The following is a 23,800-nucleotide window of genomic DNA, read 5'->3' on the forward strand; positions in this document are numbered from 1 at the left end:
GGGTATTTGGTCCTGTGTGCATTACAGGGGATTAGAACGCTTGTTATGGTAACTTTTACACATGTTCATTACACTTGTCCAGTCTGCATTTATAGGTGATGTTAAAGCTCTAACCCAGAGACTCTGTCTAGACCGCTCGCCAAGGGAACTAGGAGGCGCAACTACAGCGAGCCAGCACCCTTCCCCATTGATTTTGAGGAGAAGGCTAGAGAGGGCTGACAATGACCCAGGGAGGGGGGCCAGACCCCCTGAAAAGGGGTGCCTAACCCTGCCCATGGCCACCAGGGGGCCAAATGACATCATTTGAGTCAATTGGGGTGTACCTATGGATTTATTTCAAGGCCTACCTTCAAACTCAGTGGCTCTTTGCTTGACATCATGGGAAAATCAAACGAAATCAGCCAAGACCTCATTAAAAAATTGTAGACCTCCACAAGTCTGGTTCATCCTTGGGAGCAATTTCCAAACGCCTGAAGGTACCACGTTCATCTGTACAAACAATAGTACGCAAGTATAAACACCATGAAACCACGCAACCGTCATACTACTCAGGAAGGAAATGCGTTCTGTGTCCTAAAGATGAGCGTATTTTAGTGCGAAATGTTCAAATCAATTCCAGAACAGCCAAGGACCCTGTGAAGATGCTGGAGGAAACAGGTACAAAATGATCTATATCCACAGTAAAATGAGTCATATATGGACATAACCTGAAAGGCCGCTCAGCAAGGAAGAAGCCACTGCTCCAAAACCGCCATAAAAAAGCCAGACTACGGTTTGTAACTGCACATGGGGACAAAGATGGTACTTTTTGGAGAAATGTCCTCTGGTCTGATGAAACAAAAATAGAACTGTTTGGCCATAATGTTTGGAGGAAAAACGGGGATGCTTGCAAGCCGAAGAACTCCATCCCAACCCTGAAGCACGTTGTGGGGGTGGGTGCCCTGCTGCAGGAGGGATTGGTGCACTTCACAAAATAGATGGCATCATGAGGGGGGAAAATTATATGGATATATTGAAGCAGCATCTCAAGACATCAGTCAGGAAGTTAAAGCTTGGTCGCAAATGGGTCTTCCAAATGGACAATGACCCCAAACATACTTCCAAAGTTGTGGTATTGGAGTGGCTATCACAAAGCCCTGACCAAAATCCTGTAGAAAATGTGTGGGCAAAGCTGAAAAAGCGTGTGCGAGCAAGGAGGCCTACAAACCTGACTCAGTTACACCAGCTTTGTCAGGAGGAATGGGCCAAAATTCACCCAACTTATTGTAGGAAGCTTGTGGAAGGCTACCTGAAACGTTTGACCTAAGTCAAGCAATTTAAAGGCAATACTATCAAATACTAATTGAGTGAATGTAAACTTCTGACCCACTGGGAATGTGATGAAAGAAATAAAAGCTGAAATACATCATTCTCTACTATCATTCTGACATCTCACATTCTTAAAATAAAGTGGTGATCCTACCTGACCTAAGACAGGGACTTTTTACTAGGATTAAATGTCAGGAATTGTGAAAAGCTGAGTTTAAATCTATTTGGCTAAGGTGTATGTAAACTTCTGACTTCAACTGTATCTCTAGCCGAAACAGACGGATTTTAATGGGGATTTTTTTCTTATGTTAGATTTCTGCGGTGCATGACCATTGTAGGCCAAGGGTCTCTGTCAAATAAATTATGAATATTAAAATATTTTATTTGGATGGACAAGGTGTGGTAGCCCCCTAAGGCCCGCCCATAACGCCGGACTGTAAAATCACAGAAAATATATGTTCTGGTGGAAGCTCCAGAGAAGTACTTGGGGTTACAAGATTTTACTGCAGAAGAGTAGCAATTTGTCCATCTTTTTGTATCACAAATTGTAATGACCTCACACTCCACTCCAGTTGGTGGCGGTAATGCACTTTTTCGGTTGCCAACCACAGAAGTAGAAAATAACCGAATTGGGCTGGTTGTATGAACCATTGAGGTGTGATTGCAGCCAATGTAACCCAAATAGAGGACATGAGGCACAAACGGGAGTTGATATTCTGCCTGATACATAACAGCTGCGCCTTTCACATTAGTGAACACTTCAACGCTTGACGACACTGCGCAAACATTTAATGAGGAATACAATCATCATCAAATCCGGCGTTAACTCTCCTTCATCAGGGAGCTTTTTACTGGTGTTTCTTTACATTTACCCGTGATATTCTATGCATGATGTCCCTACATGCACTGCGTAAAAGTGCAAGCTCCAGCTGCAGTAACATGGCACCAGCATCCCTTCCCCTTACATCTTCATTTCTGCCTGCATCTCCGACGCATTGATGGAGGATGACGATTTGGAGTAGCTAGCGGGATAAATCATTAACATATTTGAAATGCCGGCATTCTCGTGTGCCTTTCCTGGCTGTCGCAGGGATCTCCTGGTAATAGTTTTAGTTGTGTTCGTGGGCATTGGATTACATATTGAAGCCTCTGCCCCTGCATATCAATCGCATGGGACTGAAGGCTCACATTTAACTAATATAACAAATACTAAAAAGGCATTTCCTGTACTTGCCGTAAATTACGAACACGTACGAAAGCCTTTTGAGATCGCGCTATGGATCCTCCTCGCCTTATTGATGAAACTTGGTGAGTATCAGACTTTGCTTTTGTCACGATGTTAACGTGATACATTGGGAATGCCCCCTGCTGCATTAATTGATATGGATTAATATGACACAGTATAAACCCCTCAACGTCACATTGCGTCATGCATCATGACACTGCAGCTGTCTGCTCAGGGGGTATGATAACTTGATTGAAAGCTTCAGACCCGTTTAGACAGGGACATTATTGCAATACTCTACAACTCGTCAATTCAGACAGGAATGTAATGTTGTAAACATACTACAGTTCCTGCCAAGTAGTTTGGACACATGAGTTAGACTTGCCTACCTTGTTCCTAATCGCTAAATTGGTGGTAGAAGTGGGATGATACTATAAACGTTTATAAACGCGGAAATCGACCCTGCCGCACGAACATGCTTTTGCGGCACGGTCGATAGCGCGCCGGACCTCGGGCTAGAAGGTCGAGGGTTCGAGACCTGCTCCCTGCCTGTGTATACACAGTATTATGGGCACAACGTTCTCTGGTTCTTTGTGGCACAGGATTGGGCTTGGAAGCCATACTATTACCAATAAGTAAACGTTGCTGCAGCCATACCCATTGTCCCAGCCCTACTTTTGATCATGAGACACTGCATCTTACCATGGACTTCATAAGCAATTGTCCCTCTCACCAGTCACCACTAGAAATAGATGCAGAAGTTCCATGAGATTAGTGTAATGGAGACTTGAGGATTAAATACTGCACGATTTGGCAAACATTTGAGTTGGAAATTCTGAGAGTGAGGAGAGCAGTTGTTATCATGACCTGCCAGAGTTAAAGGGATGTAGGGGGTCGCTAGGGGTGTAGCTAGTTCTGCATGTATTTCCTGTGACTGTACTTTCACTTTTAAAATAGGCTATTGTTCATCTCAGAAAAAGACATACACACTACACATAATTCATATTGTATTTCGTATACACATAGCCATGTGTCCCAAATGGCACCATATTCTCTATATAGGGAATAGGGTGCCATTTGGGACACACCCTATTAAGGGATCTTCCGTGTACATGTTGTCATTTCTGAGTCAGCTTGCCGAGATAGTGATTGGCCGTGGGGCTTTCCCCTCCCTGTCTATCATTGGCCCAGCCCAATAAGTGAAGCTGATTGGACTTATCTGCTGCAGCAGCAGCTCTCTCCTCAAGGCCAGCCTGCTCTTCTGTACTCTGTGATAACAGAAAGAGGAAAGGAGCTGGTGGGGACTGATGCATACAGTGGCACATACAGCAGTATACCAATTTCAAACAGTGTTCTAGTCCTGAAATATTTACACTGTAAATATATCCCAATATCCTTATCCTTCAGTTGTTATAATGAATGGTGTGTCTCTTGGGGGATACATACTGTTGATGAGTTTTAATGTCACGCGCACAAGTACAGTGAAATGCCTTTCTTGCAAGAACTTCTTGTGAGTTATGTAGGGTTTTTGTGCTTCACGCCCTTGGCCCATCCCAGATGTAGTAAATTATAACATTCCAGGACTCAGACATACATTAGGCGGAGACCCTTGAGGTACTGGAGTGGTACTATGGTACTCCTGTTTGTATCCACTTGCCCTAAGAAATGTAGAGTGCCTTGCGAAAGTATTCGGCCCCCTTGAACTTTGCGACCTTTTGCCACATTTCAGGCTTCAAACATAAAGATATAAAACTATTTTTTGTGAAGAATCAACAACAAGTGGGACACAATCATGAAGTGGAACGACATTTATTGGATATTTCAAACTTTTTTAACAAATCAAAAACTGAAAAATTGGGCGTGCAAAATTATTCAGCCTCTTTAAGTTAATACTTTGTAGCGCCACCTTTTGCTGCGATTACAGCTGTAAGTCACTTGGGGTATGTCTCTATCAGTTTTGCACATCGAGAGACTGAAATTTTTTCCCATTCCTCCTTGCAAAACAGCTCGAGCTCAGTGAGGTTGGATGGAGAGCATTTGTGAACAGCAGTTTTCAGTTCTTTCCACAGATTCTCGATTGGATTCAGGTCTGGACTTTGACTTGGCCATTCTAACACCTGGATATGTTTATTTTTGAACCATTCCATTGTAGATTTTGCTTTATGTTTTGGATCATTGTCTTGTTGGAAGACAAATCTCCGTCCCAGTCTCAGGTCTTTTGCAGACTCCATCAGGTTTTCTTACAGAATGGTCCTGTATTTGGCTCTATCCATCTTCCCATCAATTTTAACCATCTTCCCTGTCCCTGCTGAAGAAAAGCAGGCCCAAACCATGATGCTGCCACCACCATGTTTGACAGTGGGGATGGTGTGTTCAGGGTGATGCTGTGTTGCTTTTACGCCAAACATAACGTTTTGCATTGTTGCCAAAAAGTTCAATTTTGGTTTCATCTGACCAGAGCACCTTCTTTCACATGTTTGGTGTGTCTCCCAGGTGGCTTGTGGCAAACTTTATACAACACTTTTTATGGATATCTTTCAGAAATGGCTTTCTTCTTGCCATTCTTCCATAAAGGCCAGATTTGTGCAATATATGACTGATTGTTGTCCTATGGACAGAGTCTCCCACCTCAGCTGTAGATCTCTGCAGTTCATCCAGAGTGATCATGGGCCTCTTGGCTGCATCTCTGATCAGTCTTCTCCTTGTATGAGCTGAAAGTTTAGAGGGACGGCCAGGTCTTGGTAGATTTGCAGTGGTCTGATACTCCTTCCATTTCAATATTATCGCTTGCACAGTGCTCCTTGGGATGTTTAAAGCTTGGGAAATCTTTTTGTATCCAAATCCGGCTTTAAACTTCTTCACAACAGTATCTCGGACCTGCCTGGTGTGTTCCTTGTTCTTCATGATGCTCTCTGCGCTTTTAACGGACCTCTGAGACTATCACAGTGCAGGTGCATTTATACAGAGACTTGATTACACACAGGTGGATTGTATTTATCATCATTAGTCATTTAGGTCAACATTGGATCATTCAGAGATCCTCAGTGAACTTCTGGAGAGAGTTTGCTGCACTGAAAGTAAAGGGGCTGAATAATTTTGCACGCCCAATTTTTCAGTTTTTGATTTGTAAAAAAAAGTTTGAAATATCCAATAAATGTCATTGGATAAGAGCGTCTGCTAAATGACTTAAATGTAAATGTAAATGTAATGATTGTGTCCCACTTGTTGTTGATTCTTCACAAAAAAATACAGTTTTATATCTTTATGTTTGAAGCCTGAAATGTGGCAAAAGGTCGCAAAGTTCAAGGGGGCCGAATACTTTCGCAAGGCACTGTATATCTGGGTTATCTGCAATTGCAGCACCAGCATGGTTGACCTATGACTAACAACTTGTGCAGTAGCATCCTGTGTGTTGCCTGAAATAGCGGTCTAAAAAAAGGCCTTTTTATTTTTTTTATGAGAGCTTAGACTGTCAGACAGTGATGCACAACTAACTGTTTAGAGCATTTAATTCATCCAATAATTAAGTGGTTATATGTGTACAAGGGAACAACTTTGGTTTTAGAAAAGGGGTGGACGTAAATGTATTATACTTTTTTATGCAGTCGGGTAAACACTCCAAACAGCCTACTCAACCGCTAGGGGGTGCAATTTCAGAATGTGGGGGGGGGGGTTAAGTTGCACCTCTGTACGTGTATACTGTAAACTTAAAATAACTATATCCACTTCTACAGGCATTTTGTTTTATACAATGTATTGCACATCTGAAGGCAATTGCAACAGAGGCTATATCAACATAGGGAGGAAATTGCACACATTCTTGCCTGGACACAGCAATGTCATAGTAATGAACCCACTGCCTTCTGACCTAGAACCGTATTCATAAATAAAAAACGAAAAGATCTAGGATCAGCTTTGCCTTTTAGATCATAATGAATAGGATTACATAAACAGGGGGGACCTGATCCTAGATAAGCACTCCTACTCTGACACTTTATGAATACGGTCCCTGGTGTACGGCAGACAGATATGTCTCTATAATAACATTAACTACCTCGTCTTCCCATTTAGGTTTCCATCTGATCCCGCGTCTGTCTGCCGTGGTCCCAGAGAGCTGCCTGCTGATCGTGGTGGGGCTGCTAGTGGGGGGGCTCATCAAGGTGATTGGAGAAGAGCCCCCAGTACTGGACTCCCAGCTCTTCTTCCTGTGCCTCCTCCCTCCCATCATCCTTGATGCTGGCTACTTCCTGCCGATCCGGCCCTTCACAGAGAATGTGGGCACCATCTTGGTGTTTGCGGTGATAGGTAACTAAGCACTGACTGCTAAGCACTTTATCCCTCCAGTGCAATTTGTATACAGATGTATTTGCTACTTTCATATTATCATATTTATATCATATAGTTAAACTGCCACAAACACATTTCCTAGCCTGGTCTCAGATCTGTTTGTGCTATAATGTCAAACTCCTTGTCATGCCATGGTTAGTGAACTACTACTACTACCCTTGTGAAAATTGTCATTTGTATACAATAATTTAGTCTTTACTGGTATTGATACCATGTAACGTCACTTTAGTGAAATAAACCATTGTCCGTGTCCGAAATCTAGCTTGCCTACTAACTTAAACTGCATACTGTGTATACTAATCATACAACATACTGTTTAGAACGTACTGTTTAAAAACGAATGCAGGCAGCAATAAATATCAGCATACTAAGCTCCTCCTACTGAGAATGCCTCATCTAATGCGCAATTGTGTTGATTCCCGCAATTTGTTCATTTTGGTGCGGCGCATCCCCTCAGCTGATTATCAGCTGTTGTCAAACACATGTGGGTCTCGAAAGACCATTCTCCTCCTCAATATTGTGCAGCGAATTCTACTAGATGAAAAGCCAAAATGAGCTGGCATTTAAAGTGTTCAAAATTTCGCATACTATAAAAGTATGTTTTTCCTTCATACCCAAAATGCCTACTATTTAGAATGCAAGTACAGGTATTAGGACACGGCCATTCTCTTTCTAGGTACCCTGTGGAACGCCTTCTTTATGGGGGGCTTGCTGTACGCCTTGTGCCAGATCGAGAGCGTCGGTCTGAGCGGAGTTGACCTGCTGGCCTGCCTGCTCTTCGGCTCCATCGTGTCGGCCGTGGACCCCGTAGCCGTGCTGGCTGTGTTTGAAGAGATCCATATCAACGAGTTGGTTCACATCCTGGTGTTTGGGGAGTCCCTTCTCAATGATGCTGTCACAGTGGTGAGTGTTAAGAGTTTTCCAACCAAGGTGCATGAATTGAGTAGAAAACTGTGCTTCCAAGAGGAAATTCAGGAACTATTTATGGGCAGTGGATTGATAAAACCAGCATGCTTCGGCCCTTCGCCTTCATCGGGGTCATTTGTCACAGTGGGGACAAATCAAATTTGAGGCCAAATTTTATTTGGGGTGATACTGTTAGTTCACGCAGTTGTTGCATTTCTCTTTCTGTGTACAATGTTTGCTTGTTTCCATCAACTCAAGTTAACATGACAGGAGCTGTTTTGTTACTTTATTCCAATGCCAGCTGTGTAAATTTAGTGTTCATTTCCAGACCCGTGGCTAACGCCACCAGCCACCCCGCTTAACAGGCAGCCAGTGTTCTCACAGCTGAGGAGAATGAGCATAATCCATTTTCTATTAACCATGATGGAGCACTTTCCTCTCTGCTAGCGGCTAACTGTAAGGTACACAATATATACAAAAGTATGTGGACACCTCTTCAAATTTTGGGATTTGGCTATTTCAGCCACACTCGTTGTTGACAGGTATATAAAATCGAGCACACCGCCATGCAATCTCCATAGACAAACATTGGCAGTAGAATGATCTTACTGGTGAGCTCAGTGACTTTCAACCTGGCACCGCCATAGGATGCAACCTTTACAACAAGTCAGTTAGTCAAACTTCTGCCCTGATAGAGCTGCCCCGGTCAATTGTAAGTGCTGTTATTGTGAAGTGAAAACGTCTAGGAGCAACAACGGCTCAGCCACCAAGTGGTAGACTACACAAGCTCACAGAACGGGATCGGGGAGTGCTGAAGTGCGTAGCGCATAAAAATAATCTGTCCTCGTTTGCAACACTCACTACGAGTTCCATGTGCAATGCCTAGCATCGGCTGGAGGGGTGTAAAGCTCGATGCCTTTGGACTCTGGAGGAGTGGAAACACGTTCTCTGGAGTGATGAATCCCGCTTCACCATCTGGTAGTCCGACGAACGAATCTGGGTTTGGTGGATGCCAGGAGAACGCTATCTGCCCAAATGCATAGTGCTAACTGTAAAGTGCTTCCAACTTTGTGGCAACAGTTTGGGGAAGGCCCTTTCCTGTTTCAGCATGACAATGCCCCCATGCACAAAGCGAGGTCCATACAGAAAATGGTTTGTTGAGATTGTTGTGGAAGTACTGGCCTACACAGAGCCCGGACCTCAACCCCATCGAACACCTTTGGCATGAATTAGAACACCAACTGTGAGCCAGGCCTAATCGCCCAACATCAGTGCCCGACCTCACTAATGCTCTTGTAGCTGAATGGATGCAAGTCCCCGCAGAAATGTTCCAACATCTAGTGGAAAGCCTTCCCAGAAGAGTGGAGGCTGTTATAACAGCAAAGGGGGGGACCAACTCCATATTAATGCCCATGACTTTGGAATGAGATGTTCGACGAGCAGTCCACATACTTTTGGTCATATAGTGTAGATGGTATTTGACTGTGGCTCACTCACCGGCTCACTGTATGCGTAAACATCTATTAATAGCAGTTTAGGTGCTTTTGGCAGGTGTAGATATTACTCAGCCAAATGGTTCTGACTATGCCAACCCGAACCACTGATTCAGCTATCACCCAAACAGGATGTTGGTTTAATGGAGCAGTAAAGCAATGGGAGGGTATTTACTGCCTGGCGGAGATAATGGCCTCAGTGTTCCAAAAGACTGAAGAGCTGAGAGGGGCTGATGCCAGCTAGGGTGCATCCCAAATGGCACCTTATTCCCTACATAGTGCAACCACTACTAGTCAAAAGTAGTTCACTATATACTAGGACTAGGGTACCATTTGGGACTCGACCCTAGTATCTTGAGCTTGTCTGAAGGATACCATATAGATAGTCCACATGTTGTTTGCATACCATGTATAATCATGTTACCATTCAACCAATAGGTAACGTGAAGCAAATGCATAATGTGTCTCAGCATATAACACGGGTGTAGGGATATACTGGTGTAGTGGTTAGAGGACCCTTGGCTTGAAATCAAGCCTGATCAAGGATAACGTGAAGCAGAATCAAATCAACAACTATAGCTAAATCTAGTTGATTGAATATGGCTATTTCCTGGACATATATTCTGTATCCCAAATGGCACCCTATCTAGTGTCCCAAATGGCACACTATCCCTTATGTAGGGTGCCATTTGGGACTCACAAACACATCTCTGCGAATTTCCACTGACCCCTCCTTCGTCCCTCCATGCAGGTTCTGTACAACCTGTTTGAGGAGTTCTCCAAAGTGGGGACGGTCACTGTATTGGATGTGTTCCTAGGCGTGGTGTGTTTCTTCGTGGTGTCCCTAGGAGGGGTCCTGGTGGGGGCCATATACGGCTTCTTGGCAGCCTTCACCTCTCGTTTCACCTCTCACACCCGCGTCATCGAACCCCTTTTCGTCTTCCTATACAGCTACATGGCCTACCTTTCCTCCGAGATGTTCCATCTCTCTGGTATCATGGCGTAAGTAGCTATTTGACAGAGAACAGATGTGTATTGATTTGGGAGATGGGACATTAAGGAGACGGGACACCATTCGGTTGGCTTCAGTATGTTACATGGAGCATTATGGTTACTGTAGTACATCATGCTATAAGTTGAACTGACAAATGAACATGAAGTCACAATAAAAATAGTCTTGTACTACCTTCCGTAGTTTGATAGCATGTGGGGTTGTGATGCGGCCCTATGTGGAGGCCAACATATCCCACAAGTCCTACACCACCATCAAGTACTTCCTGAAGATGTGGAGCAGCGTGAGCGAGACACTCATCTTCATCTTCCTGGGCGTGTCCACGGTGGCAGGGCCGCATGCCTGGAACTGGACCTTCGTCATCACCACCGTCATCCTCTGTCTGGTGTCACGAGTACTGGGTTAGTATTATGCAAAATGCTAATTCTTTAAAGATTTCCATAAAAGTTACAGTGAAACAGATGACATAAATGTGGAATCAAATGTTAAAAACCAAAATGTAAATACACTAACGTTAAAGTATAACTTTTTTCATCCGTTTCATTTATACTTGGGGAAAAAATGTATTTATTTTATCTGTCTGTGTATTACAGGTGTGATTGGCCTTACATTCATCATAAACAAATTCCGTATTGTCAAGTTGACCAAAAAGGACCAGTTCATTGTGGCCTACGGTGGCCTGAGAGGGGCCATAGCTTTCTCCCTGGGATACCTGCTGTCAAATAGTCACCAAATGAGGAACTTGTTCCTGACAGCAATCATCACTGTCATTTTCTTTACTGTGTTTGTGCAGGTGAGGCAGATAATCTGAATGATGCTCTAAAGCAGTGCTTCCCAACACCTCCAGTAACCCCAACAGTACACTTTTTTTGTGAAAGTCACCCAGTAAAATACTACTTGAGTGAAAGTCTAAAAGTATTTGGGTCTAAATGTACTTAAGTATATTTTAGAAATTACATTTACCTTTCATACTTAAGTATCAAAAGTATAAGTATAAATAATATATAATTCCTGATATGAAGCAAACCAATTTTCTCCCATTTTTATTTATTTATGGATAACCAGGGGCATACTCTAAAGCAGGGGTGTCAAAGTCAAATGGACGGAGGGCCAAATAAAAAATTTAGCTACAAGCCGAGGGCCGGACTGTTCGAATGTTCATTGAAAATTTTTTAAATGACGCATATAGTCTAGTGAACCTAATTGAACCTACTGAAAACCTAACAAATATATTCCAATATGATCAGATAAATAAAGCAATATTTTCTTATGGCTCTGTCAGTAATCTTTAATTTTCAACAGACACAAAAGACAAATTTCCTTTATATAAAAATCCCCATAACATGAACATTAAATGAAAGAAACCGGTATTCAAGGCACCATCAGTAGCCTATATTTTCTATTTTAGCAAAAGTGGGCTAAATTTACTTCAAAGAAAAAAACAATAATAGCAATTTTCTATCATCCACTCAACTGAAATATTTTTAAAATATAATTGGATTGAAATACAATAAAATAAAGTGCAAAAATCTATTAATCAAAAACAACACTTTGTTTAAGGAGAAGTAACATGCAGTGAAAACAAATATTAAACTTTAACTTTTAAACTTGAACTGAGTAAAAACTCTAAATATGTGATTGCACAGTAATGTTCACTTGTTTGAGGTTGAGGGTGATACTTGGTGGTGTCCCATCTTTTCAACAAGTTCATCAATGTTCGGGGTAAGGCTCTGAGCTGAGGAAATCCTCAGAATTGAGTGGAGGTGTTCAGCAGTAAGTCGACTTCTGTGTGATGTTTTGTTCAAGTTCATCAAAGAAAACAGTTGTTCACACAGGTATGTGCTGCCAAACATAGACAACGTTTGAGCAGCCTGGATGCGCAGCTGGGGCATTGTGTCGGGGAGGAAACGGGCGAACTCCGCAGCACCCACTGCCGCATATTTTGCCCTCAGTGCATCATTGCATTGGAGGTCAATCAACTCCATTTGGAGGTTTGGTGGTGAGCTTTCCACGTCAACAGCAAATGGGTTACCGAGCAGTTCCAACCTGCTTTTTTGTGCTTCAAAGTCAGCAAATCGGCGTCGAAAGTCAGCGGCAAGCATACCTATTTTATCAGCCAACTGTGCGCTCGGGAACGCACTGGTAGAGAGCTTCTCTTTCATGGTCTGGCAGCTGGGAAAGTGGCTCAAATTTTCTTTCCGCATCTGCGTGCGTCTCCCACAGAGTCAGTTTGGTTTTAAATGCCTTCACTGTACTGTACATATCAGAGATGACACGATCCCGACCCTGCAGCTGCAAGTTCATTGCATTCAGATGACTCGTAATGTCACACAGAAAAGCCATTTCACACAGAAACATTTCGTCTCGGAGTTGTGTTGTGTCTTTCCCTTTGCTGTCCAAGAACAGACAAATCTCCTCACGAAGCTCGAAACATCTTTGAAGCACCTTTCCCTGGCTTAGCCATCGCACCTCTGTGTGATAAGGCAAATCACCATGCTCCGTTTCTAACTCCGTCAGAAATGCCTTGAACTGGCGGTGATTCAAACCTTTGGCTCTGATAAAGTTAACTGTGCGCGTGATGATGCTCATTACATGCTCCATTTTCAAGGCTTTACCGCACAACGCTTCCTGGTGTATGATACAATGATAAGCTGTCAGCTCACCTGTCGCGTTTTCCTCTTGCATCTTTTCCCGTATCTTCCCCACCAGTCCGCTCCTGTGTCCACACATCGCAGGTGCTCCGTCGGTTGTCAAACCCACAAGTTTTTCCCAAGGCAGCTCCATCTCATTTACACATCTTGACACCTCTTCATACAAATCATGCCCCGTAGTTGTGCCATGCATAGGACGTAAAGCCAAAAACTCCTCTGTCACGCTTAGGCTGGAGTCCACTCCGCGGATGAAAATTGACAACTGGGCAATGTCAGAAATGTCGGTGCTCTCATCCACAGCCAAGGAATATGCAATGAAATCTTTTCCCTTTTTCACAAGCTGCTCTTTTAGATTGATGGACAACTGGTCTACTCTCTCGGCAATGGTGTTTCTGCTCAGACTCACATTTAAAAAGAGTTGCCTTTTTCTGGGCAAACTTCGTCACAAACTTTAATCATGCAGTTTTTGATGAAATCCCCCTCCGTAAATGGCCGGGCTGATTTAGCGATCTCTTCTGCCAAAATAAAACTGGCCTTGACAGCAGCCTGGCCTTGTGATTTGGCTTTTTTGAACAGAGCCTGTCGAGATTTGAGGCCTCGTTTTAATTCCTCTGCCTTTTGTAGCCTTTGTTCCATGTCCATATTCTTGTTTTTGTCCGCGTGTTTCGTTTCATAATGTCATCTCAGATTATACTCTTTCAGTACCGCCACACTTTCTCCACACAGAAGACACACAGGTTTTCCAGCTACCTCCGTGAACAAATACTCCGACTCCCACCTTGTTTGAAACCCCCGGTTCTCAGTGTCCACCTTCCGTTTTGCCATTTTTGATGGGTATCTGAAAGTTAATTTTACTGTGATGCTGACAACTGCTGTGCCAATAAATATTGAAATGAAGCAGCCTACTGCTCGGTGCGTCACCGTTGCATTGTGGGAAATGTAGTATTGGTGCGTGTAAAAGATCTGTGGGCTGCCGGCTTGCTGCGGTCTGCGGGCCGGTTCTAATAATAAATCAAGATCATCCCAGGGGCCGTAAAAAACCTTCTCGCGGGCCGGATGTGGCCCGCGGGCCTTGACTCTGACATATGTGCTCTAAAGCATTTGTGTTTAGTGAGTCTGCCAGATCAGAGGCAGCAAGTATGACCAGGGATATTCTCCTGATAAGTGTATGAATTGGACAATTTTCCTGTCCTGCTAAGCATTTCAAAATGTAATGAGTACTTTTGGGTGTCAGGGAAAATGTATTGAGTAAAAAGTAAATTATTTTCTTCTTTCTCTATTTTCAAAAATAGAAATTGGGAAGTATAGATACCCCCACAAATGACTTGAGTAGTACTTTTCTTTAAGTACTTTACCTCACTGCTGTTGGAGGTACTGGAGTTGGGAAACGCTGCCCTAAAGAGTAGGTGTCAAACTCATTCCATGTGGAGTCGAGGGTCTGGAGGTTTTTGATCATCCATTGTCCTTGATTGAGCAATTAAGGTTACTGATTAGTTAGGGACTTCCCACACCTGGTTATCTGGGTGTTGAAATTCAAGGAAATAACAACAATCAACAGATGTTTGCCCCTCCATGGAATAGGTTTTGACACCCCTGCTCTGAAGTTCAATCATTCCTTGACTCTGCTCCAAAATGTTACTGTAAATCTCTGAAAAAGTGAAATGGAACACTTTGACCTGCTTGTATAGACAAGGTTCACTTTACAACTAACTACTGCTTTTCTGGGTGTTTTCAGGGTATGACAATCAGGCCCTTGGTTGAGCTACTTGCTGTGAAGAAGAAGAAGGAGAGCAAGCCTTCCATCAATGAGGAGATTCACACAGAGGTCATCTCGGAATCCCAGAACCAAAATCTTGCGTAGCAGCATCACCTATTTATGTTACGTACAGTTGAAGTCGGAAGTTTACATACACCTTTGCCAAATACATTTAAACTCAGTTTTTTTTAAATCCTGACATTTAATTATTGTAAAAATTCCCTGTCTTAGGTCAGTTAGATCACCACTTTATTTTAGAATGTGAAATGTCAGAATAACAGAGAATGATTTATTTCAGCTTTTATTTCTTTCATCACATTCCCAGTGGGTCAGAAGTTTACATACACTCAATTAGGTTTTGGTAGCATTGCCTTTAAATTCTTTAATTTGGGTAAAATGTTTCGGGTAGCCTTCCACAAGCTTCCCACTAAGTTGGGTGAATTGTGGGCCATTCCTCCTGACAGAGCTGGTGTAAATGAGTCAGGTTTGTAGGCCTCCTTGCTCGCACACACTTTTTCAATTCTGCCCACAAAATTTCTATAGGATTGAGGTCAGGGCTTTGTGATGCTCACTCCAATACCTTGACTTTGTTGTCCTTAAGCCATTTTGCCACAACTTTGGAAGTATGCTTGTGGTCATTGTCCATTTGGAAGACCCATTTGCGACCAAGCTTTAACTTCCTGACTGATGTCTTGAGATGTTGCTTCAATATATCCACATAATTTTTCTCCCTCGTGATGCCATCTATTTTGTGAAGTGCACCAATCCCTCCTGCAGCAAAGCACCCCCACAACCTGATGCTGCCACCCCCGTGCTTCGTGGTTGGTATGGAGTTCTTCGGCTTGCAAGCCTCACCCTTTGTCCTCCAAACATAACGAAGTTCATTATGGCCAAACAGTTCTATTTTTGTTTCATCAGACCAGAGGATATTTCTCCAAAAAGTATGATCTTTGTCCCCATGTGCAGTTGCAAACCGTAGTCTGGACTTTTTATGGCGGTTTTGGAGCAGTTGTTTCTTCCTCGCTGAGCAGCCTTTCAGGTTATGTCTATATAGTACTCGTTTTACTGTGGATATAGATACTTTTGTACCGGTTTCCTCCAGCATCTTCATGGGGTCCTTGGTTGTTGTTCTAGGATTGATTTGCACTTTTCGCACCAAAGTACGTTCATCTCTAGGAGACAGAACGCAACTCCTTCCTGTGAGGTATGACCGCTGCGTGGGCCCATGGTGTTTATACTTGCGTACTATTGTTTGTACAGATGAACGTGGTACCTTCAGGCGTTTGGAAATTGCTCCCAAGGATGAACCAGATTTGTGGAGGTCTACAATATTTTTCTGAGGTCTTGGCTGATTTTTTTATTATTTTCCCATGATGTCAAGCAAAGAGACGCTGAGTTTGAAGGTAGGCCTTGAAATATATCCACAGGTACACCTCCAATTGACACATGATATCAATTAGCCTATCAGAAGCTTCTAAAGCCATGACATAATTTTCTGGAATTTTCCAAGCTGTTTAAAGGCACAGTCAACTTAGTGTATGTAAACTTCTAACCCACTGGAATTGTGATACAGTGAAATAATCTGTCAACAATTGTTGGAAAAATGAAATGACATGGCTTGCACAAAGTAGATGTCCTAACCGACTTGCCAAAACTGTAGTTTGTTAACAAGAAATTTCTGGAGTGGTTGAAAAACAAGTTTTAATGACTACAACCTAAGTGTATGTAAACTTCCGACTTCAACCGTACGTCTGTCCACTAGATATTACACATGGGTGACGAGCAGTATTATTATACTGTAGTATGGGTCCTTACATATTACACTAAATGAAATGCATGGTTAATCAGAGACTTTGTAAACACCAAATTTTCTCTCTTAGTTCCTGGACCATCTCCTCACAGGAGTTGAGGGTGTCTGTGGCCATTATGGGCATTATCACTGGAAGGAGAAGTATGGATCCCATGCCACTGTGAAATAAACATATTAAAAGGATTGATATCGTTTTGGGGAATAAAGCAGCCATTTTATTATTCACACATCATGAACTCTCCCTCTTTATCTCTATTTCGATCTCGCTCTCTCTCCATCCATCTCCTTTTCGTTCTGTTTTCCCTCTTTCCATTCCTCTACTCCTCATATCAGGCTTAACCGCTTCAACAAGACCTACGTGAAGAGGTGGCTTATAGCGGGCGAGAACTTTAAGGAGCCCGAGTTGATCGCCTTCTACCGCAAGATGGAGCTGAAGCAGGCTATTATGATGGTGGAGAGTGGCCAGCTGCCCTCAGTTCTGCCCTCCACCATCTCCATGCAGTAAGTATTGCCTCCTATTTCTGTTTAAGATATACTTATTTTTAACCCCTGGAGTGCAACCTGTCCTTTGTACATATCATCCGTGCAGTAAGAGTAAGGGCCCATTACTGTCCAAATCCGTTCCTCTCCACCAGAGGCCACTGTTGGCTTAAGCTTAAATCATAGTCTACAGACGCTAGGACCCGATCGTCCAGCGTCCCATTGTGACATAGCTACGCAGCTTTCAGACCACCATCTGCGGTGGACACACAGCCTGAATGCGCACCTCCCCACAATTCCCAACCAACATGTCTCTGGTGCACATCCTCTATTCATTTGTGTTGAATGTGTTGACAGTTGAAGAAATAGCTTGAGCTGCACTGAGAATTTGAAAAGTTTTAAAGCCAACAGTCCAATGTTCTAGAACACTGCTGTGTGTACATGTACACATGTGGTACTCTGTTAGATCCTTAACCTAGTCCCAGATCTGTCATGCGGTGTGATAGGAGTTGGCAAGACCGTACAAACCGACCTGGAACCAGGCTACAAGTGGCCTGTCTGTTCGTGACTGTGGTGTGATGGCAATTTTGGTCATATCTTTGATCTGTGTCTCCCAAGGAACATCCAGCCCAGAGCGATTCCACGGGTCTCTAAGAAACGGGAGGAAGAGATCAGAAGGATCCTGAGGGCCAACCTGCAGAACAACAAGCAAAAAGTCAGTTATAATAAAGGAATTTGGTTGAAATTGAATGTCTGAAGGGTAATTAGGTTTGCCACCTGAGGAAGATAAACAGAATATACACACAGGCATACCCGCCATGCCTCTTTTTTTTTAGAGTAACGTATGATGTCTCTTTATGTGCAGACAGAGCTCTGTTACAGTTTCTCTAAGCTATTATCCCCGGGCACCAAGCAACACCATTTTCACATCCAGTTCTTTGTTTCCCCAGATGCGCAGCAGATCCTACAGCAGACACACTCTGTTTGACGCCGATGAGGAAGACAACGTGAGTGAGGTGCGCCTACGGAAGACGAAGATTGAGATGGAGAGGAGGGTCAGTGTGATGGAGAGGAGGGTAAGTGTGATGGAGAGGGAGGGTCGGTGTTTGGAATAGACCCCAGTCCAGTGTTCTTTCTTGGCCACGGCTATGTCTCCAACCTTGCAGAGATTTTGCCTCATTGCAATAATGAAGCATATTGACGTTGTAACAATATTGTTTCTGCAGATGAGCCACTACCTCACTGTTCCAGCCAACCGGGAGTCACCTAGGCCTGGAGTCAGGCGAGTCAGGTTTGAATCAGGTCTGTCAGTCTAACACACCTGGGTCGTATTCATCAGGGCACACCGCAGCACAATATTGTAGAATGAAAACTTATTGGACTGAGTTCAGATTGTCTGTCACTGAAACAGTTATAATTCCTAAAAAACCTGCCCCTGTATATATCCATATGTTGTTATATTCAATATAAATATGCAGTAAAAAGTTCAGATTTGTAACTTAAGTGTTGATAACAGACCTGGGATAACTAGTTCTAATTTGTGGAAAGTAACAATTTGTTTTAGGGAAACAAATAGTTACTTCAAATATACAGATACCCAAAAATGACTACTTTTCTAAATGTACTTGTACAGATCTGAGAAAGCAACTAGTTTTTTGAAACTATAGAGCACACACAATCTCACAAGATGGCAATTTTGGGATATTTGTTTCCTTTGACACTGAATAGCCATATTTTGTTACTGTTAGCATTCTCAGTAACACTTAACATTGAACTGTTCTTGTGTAATACAACTAATTACATTTGTAGCAACATGTATTACCACGTTACATAATACTTTGGCAATTGCATTTGATTTGCATAGCAATGAGCTGAGTTTTTGTAACTACTGTACACAAGGAATAGTGATTTACTTATTCCACTTATACCTCCATTATTGTGCAATTATAAAGCAATTTCCAAAGTTAGGTATCAACAATGTTGCTATTGTAATAATCAAAGTTACTACACATGTATAAGAAGTTGTCAAGTGTTACTCTACCTTATGTCTCACTCATTATGAACATATATTTGTTTGTCATTTTGGAGCTGAAAATTGGTCTACTGTAATGTTGAGATTCGATGTCCCTCGTATTCAGCTATAGGCAATATTAAGATTCATATTTAAGAGCCCTCCAAACCATGTGTTATTGATCATATATTTAGACTATTTCAACTAACTGTTGTAGTTTTTTGGTTCTTAATCAAATATTTGGAAGCCACCAAATAAATCATTTAAAATAATGTTCAATAATATTCAAATAGCTTTTTATTATTTGGTTTTCTGAGAAGTATTCAAAATACTTCCAAATATTATTGGTTTTTCTGAAACCTGTATTTGAATATCAAAGAAACTAGTTGCCTTTTAGTTAACTATATTTGACTACCTTGAGTATTTGAAAAGTAGGTATTTTAAAATAAACTACAAAATACAACTATTTTCTGCCCAGCTCTGGTTAATAATACTTTCTTTCTTCAAGACAACCAGGTTTTCAGTGCTGACAGTTTCCCTACTGTCCACTTTGAGCAGCCTTCCCCTCCCAGCACACCTGACGCTGTCAGCCTAGAGGAGGAGGTACCCAAGAGGCCTAGACTGAAAGCAGACATAGAAGGACCCAGGGGTAATGCGTCAGACAACCGCCAGGGCGAGCTGGACTACCAGAGACTAGCACGCTGTCTAAGCGACCCCGGTCCCAATAAAGACAAGGAGGACGACGATCCCTTCATGTCCTGTTAAAGAACATCTTTTAAACTATAGCGCTTCAAATGAGGAGAATAATCGGATTCCACTATTTCAGAAGCTCCTTAATTCTCCTCTGGCACTTACTTGTATGAGATGGAGATTTTTCTATGGCAACATCTCAAAGTATCTCATCTATCGAAGGACATTTCTAATTTATCTCTGTGCCGTTGTTGTTGTATTTCTCATATAATGTGAATAATTTGCCAAAGGTTCACGTACCAATTTTTCTTGAACCATTTTTCAATATCATGAAATAATGAGTCAAGATTTGTTTGTGTTTCAGATATTTTTTAAATGTTTTTTTGTTATGTAAAATCACTGCTTCCTTTTAGAGAGAGGAATGTAGGTTTGTCAGCACTTCTGTCTTAATACGTTTTCACATGATAGTGCTTCTCATTCACTTCATTCGCATGAATATTAAATATGTTTTCTCAGGGACTGCATCACAGGGTAGCTGGCCAACTACCCTTAGCAGCCAGAAAACACACTCCTGGTAACTATATAAATACAACTGCAATTTCCAGTATGTCTTTTGACTGGATAAAAGCCTTTTCATCGGAAGCAAGTAGCAAAATAGATTGCATATCACTCAAAGTAATCGCACTCATGCCTTGTCTCCACTGTATTTGGGTCTGAAACTGTCAAAATCCATTTAGACTTGTAAGTGATTGTTTAAAAAAAGGAAGTTGCCAAGTTGAATAATTTTTATAAAGACAATGCAGGCCTATTTGAAATGGGTTGAATTGTTAGCAGTTTGTACAGACGTAAAACAAGCTTTACAGATAATATGCATCAGAAATTAAGATGACTTCATGACTGAGTTTAACAATAAAGTGCTCATAAAATACAAATATGTTGTTTGACATTTTAATAGTGAGGTTTGTGGTAAAATAATTAATATATACTGCCATCAGGGGTCAGTATGTAGCCAAAGCCTGAAATTGAGAGAGAGAGGAAAAACCATTTCAATCCAAATTCCATCTAGACACTGTTGCCCTAGAGCACACAAACTATACCCCGACCTAAACATCAGCGTCACAAGTAACTTCCACAAAGCTGCGAGCATGTGCCATTAAAAAGAACATACAATTTGACATATCAATTAGGATCTGGCTAAAAATACTTGGATCAGTAATAGAACTCATTGGCCTTCATGGTTCGGCAGTCTGGGGTCTCACCAACCAAGAATTCACAAAATGGGACAAACACCAAATTTGAGATTAAAATATCCTGTGTGTACAAAGTAAAACACCAAATAAATGCATGCAGAGCAGGCCAATACCCGCTAATTATCAAAATCCAGAAAAGAGCCGTTAAATTCTACAACCACCTAAAAGGAAGCGATTCCCAAACCTTCCGTAACAAAGCCATCACCTACAGAGAGCTGAACCTGGAGAAGAGCCCCCTAAGCAAGCTGGTCCTGGGGCTCTGTTCACAAACACACCCCACAGAGCCCCAGGACAGCAACATAATTAGACCCAACCATATGAGAAAACAAAAAGATAATTACTTGACAAATTGGAAAGAATTTACCAAAAAACAGAGCAAACTAGAATGTTATTTGGCCCTAAACAGAGAGTACACAGTGGCAGAATAGCTGACCACTGTGACTGACCCAAAATTAAGGAAAGCTTTGCCTATGTACAGATTCAGTGAGCATAGCCTTGGTATTGAGAAAGGCCGCAATAGGCAGACCTGGCTCTCAAGATAAGACAGGCTATGTGCACACTGCCCACAAAATTAGGTGGAAACTGAGCTGTACTTTCTAACCTCCTGCGAAATGTATGACCATACTAGACACATTTCCCCCATAAAAATAAAAAAAAGATTACACATACCCTAAAGAATTTGAAAACCAACCCAATTTTGATAAACTCCCATATCTATTGGGTGAAATACCAGTGTGCCATCACAGCAGCAAGATATGTGACCTGTTGCCACAAGAAAAGGGCAACCAGTGAAGAACAAACACCATTGTAAATACAACCCACGTTTATTGATTTTCCCTTTTGTACTTTAACTATTTGCACATATGACATTTTAAATGTCTTTATTCTTTTGGAACTTTTGTGAGTGTAATGTTTAATTGTTTATTTCACTTTTGTTTATCTACTTCATTTGCTTTGGCAATGTTAACATATGTTTCCCATGCCAATAAAGACCTTAAATTGAAGTGAAATTAAGAGTGGGTTAGTGAGAGAAAGACGGTGACTAAGTGACATTTTATTGGAGGGCCCCACCCTCCCGCCTTGCTAGCTAAACATTTGTGCAGCCCTCCTCTTGACAGCAGAGAGAAGTTTAAGAGTTAATTTCCTGTAATTCTACATTTTTCCATAGGCATTAGAGAAAATGTTGCCGTTTTAAAGCAAATTTGCTGCAATTCTACACTTTTTGCCATGGGGAAGAGAGAAGATTTTGCAATTGTATTACTATACTGAACAAAAATATAAATGTACCATGCAAAATTCATTGATATTACTGAGTTACAGTTCATATGAGGAAATCAGTCAATTTAAATAAATTCATTAGGCCCTAATCTATTAATTTCCCATGATTGGGAATACAGATATGCATCACAATGGGACCTCAGGATCCCGTCACGGCATTTTTGTGCATTCAAATTTCCATTGCTAAAATGCAATTGTGTTCGTTGTCCGTAGCTTATGCCTGCCATTACCATATCCCCACTGTCACCATGGGGGCACTCTGTTTACAAAGTTGATGTCAGCAAACTGCTCACCCACATGGTGCCATACATGTGGTCTGCGGTTGTGAGGCCGGACGTACTGCCAAATTCTTCAAAACAATGTTGGAGGCGGCTTATGGTAGAGAAATTAACATTAAATTCTCTGGCAACAGCTCTGGTGGACATTCCTGCAGTCAGCATGCCAATTGCACGCTTCCTCAAAACTTGAAACATATGTGGCATTGTGTTGTGTGACAAACTGCACATTTTAGAGTAAAAAGACTCATAGCTGTCATTGCTGCTAAAGGTGCTTCTACAAACTATTGACTCAGGGGTGTGAATACTTATGTAAATGAGATATTTCTATATTTCTATATTTCATTTTCAATACATTGTCAAAAATGTCTAAAAACATGTTTTCACTTTGTCGTTATGGGGTATTGTGTGTAGATGGGTGAAAAAAAGATTTATATTTGAATTCAGGCTGTAACAACAAAATGTGGAATAAGTCAAGGGATATGAATACTTTCTGAAGGCACTGTATGCCCCCAATGCAATTATGCAGTCTAATACAACCACAGTGGAATTTTAAACTGTTTTTATACTGTTTCTCAAATTAATTGTGTGTATTTTTAAGTTATATAACAATATTCCATTGTTGTTTAGCATTCTCTAATCCAAATATGGAGCCCAGCTGGGCTCCCCGATGGTGCCATCAAATCCCTGCAATTTATCCAGAACGCTGCAGCCACCCAGGTCTTCAACCTTCCCAAGTTCTCCCATGTCAGCCCGCTCCCCTGCACACTCCACTGGCTTCCAGTCAAAGCTTGCTTCCACTACAAGACCTTGGTGCTTGCCTATGGAGCAGCAAGAGGAACTGCCCCTCCCTACTCAAACCTTACACCCCAACCCAAGCACTATGTTCTGCCACCTCCGGTTTCTTGGCCTTCCCACCCCTACTGAAGTGCAGCCCAGTCCAAGCTCTTCTCTGTCCTGGCACCCCAATAGTGGAACCAGCTTCCTCCTGAAGCTAGGACAGCAGAGTCCCTGCCCATCTTCTCAAAGCATGTGAAACCCTATCTCTTCAAAGAGTATCTTAAATACACCCCCCCTCTCTATCTAGCTCAGACTTTGCTGATAGCTACTTTGAGACGTTTACTTACTATGCCTGTGATATGTGCTTGTCCCACCTAGTTATCCTCAAATGAATGCACTAACTGTAAGTCGCTATGGATGAGAGCGTCTGCTAAATGACTAAAATGTTAAATTATTACACTATTTGTATCCATTCATCAGTTTCAATTGGGGACTATTATTTTGAAGCCGAACCGCAAATTCCACTAT

The 23,800-nt window shown here is 42.1% G+C and overlaps 1 protein-coding gene across 4 annotated transcripts; it reads left to right on the plus strand.

Annotated features, from left to right (window-relative positions):
• Window positions 1–1,957: 1,957 nt before the first annotated feature.
• On the plus strand, window positions 1,958–21,138 carry slc9a1b (solute carrier family 9 member A1b). 4 transcript variants are annotated; one of them, XM_046361737.1, is made up of 13 exons: window positions 1,958–2,616; window positions 6,605–6,838; window positions 7,557–7,783; window positions 10,031–10,281; window positions 10,475–10,692; window positions 10,885–11,084; window positions 14,678–14,767; window positions 16,579–16,649; window positions 16,842–17,009; window positions 17,607–17,703; window positions 17,939–18,064; window positions 18,215–18,290; window positions 19,508–21,138. In XM_046361737.1, exons 1-13 carry the CDS (start codon window positions 2,361–2,363, stop codon window positions 19,762–19,764), a joined length of 2,271 nt encoding a protein of 756 aa, XP_046217693.1. In that variant the 5' UTR covers window positions 1,958–2,360; the 3' UTR covers window positions 19,765–21,138. The 4 variants fall into 4 exon arrangements, with proteins under 4 accessions (XP_046217693.1, XP_046217694.1, XP_046217695.1 ...); XM_046361738.1 differs by having other exon boundaries at window positions 17,939–18,043; XM_046361739.1 differs by having other exon boundaries at window positions 19,516–19,666.
• The last annotated feature ends 2,662 nt before the right edge of the window (window positions 21,139–23,800 follow it).

This window comes from Oncorhynchus gorbuscha, linkage group LG09 (genome assembly GCF_021184085.1).
Source record: "Oncorhynchus gorbuscha isolate QuinsamMale2020 ecotype Even-year linkage group LG09, OgorEven_v1.0, whole genome shotgun sequence".
In the NCBI taxonomy this organism is placed as follows: domain Eukaryota; kingdom Metazoa; phylum Chordata; class Actinopteri; order Salmoniformes; family Salmonidae; genus Oncorhynchus; species Oncorhynchus gorbuscha.

Excerpts from the sequence above, each read along its gene's own strand:
- slc9a1b (XM_046361737.1), top strand. The coding sequence starts at position 2,361 with ATGCCGGCATTCTCGTGTGCCTTTCCTGGCTGTCGCAGGGATCTCCTG. Across the intron at positions 10,693-10,884 it reads TCTGGTGTCACGAGTACTGG|GTGTGATTGGCCTTACATTC; the intron begins GTTAGTATTATG and ends TGTGTATTACAG. Across the intron at positions 17,010-17,606 it reads CCCTCCACCATCTCCATGCA|GAACATCCAGCCCAGAGCGA; the intron begins GTAAGTATTGCC and ends GTGTCTCCCAAG.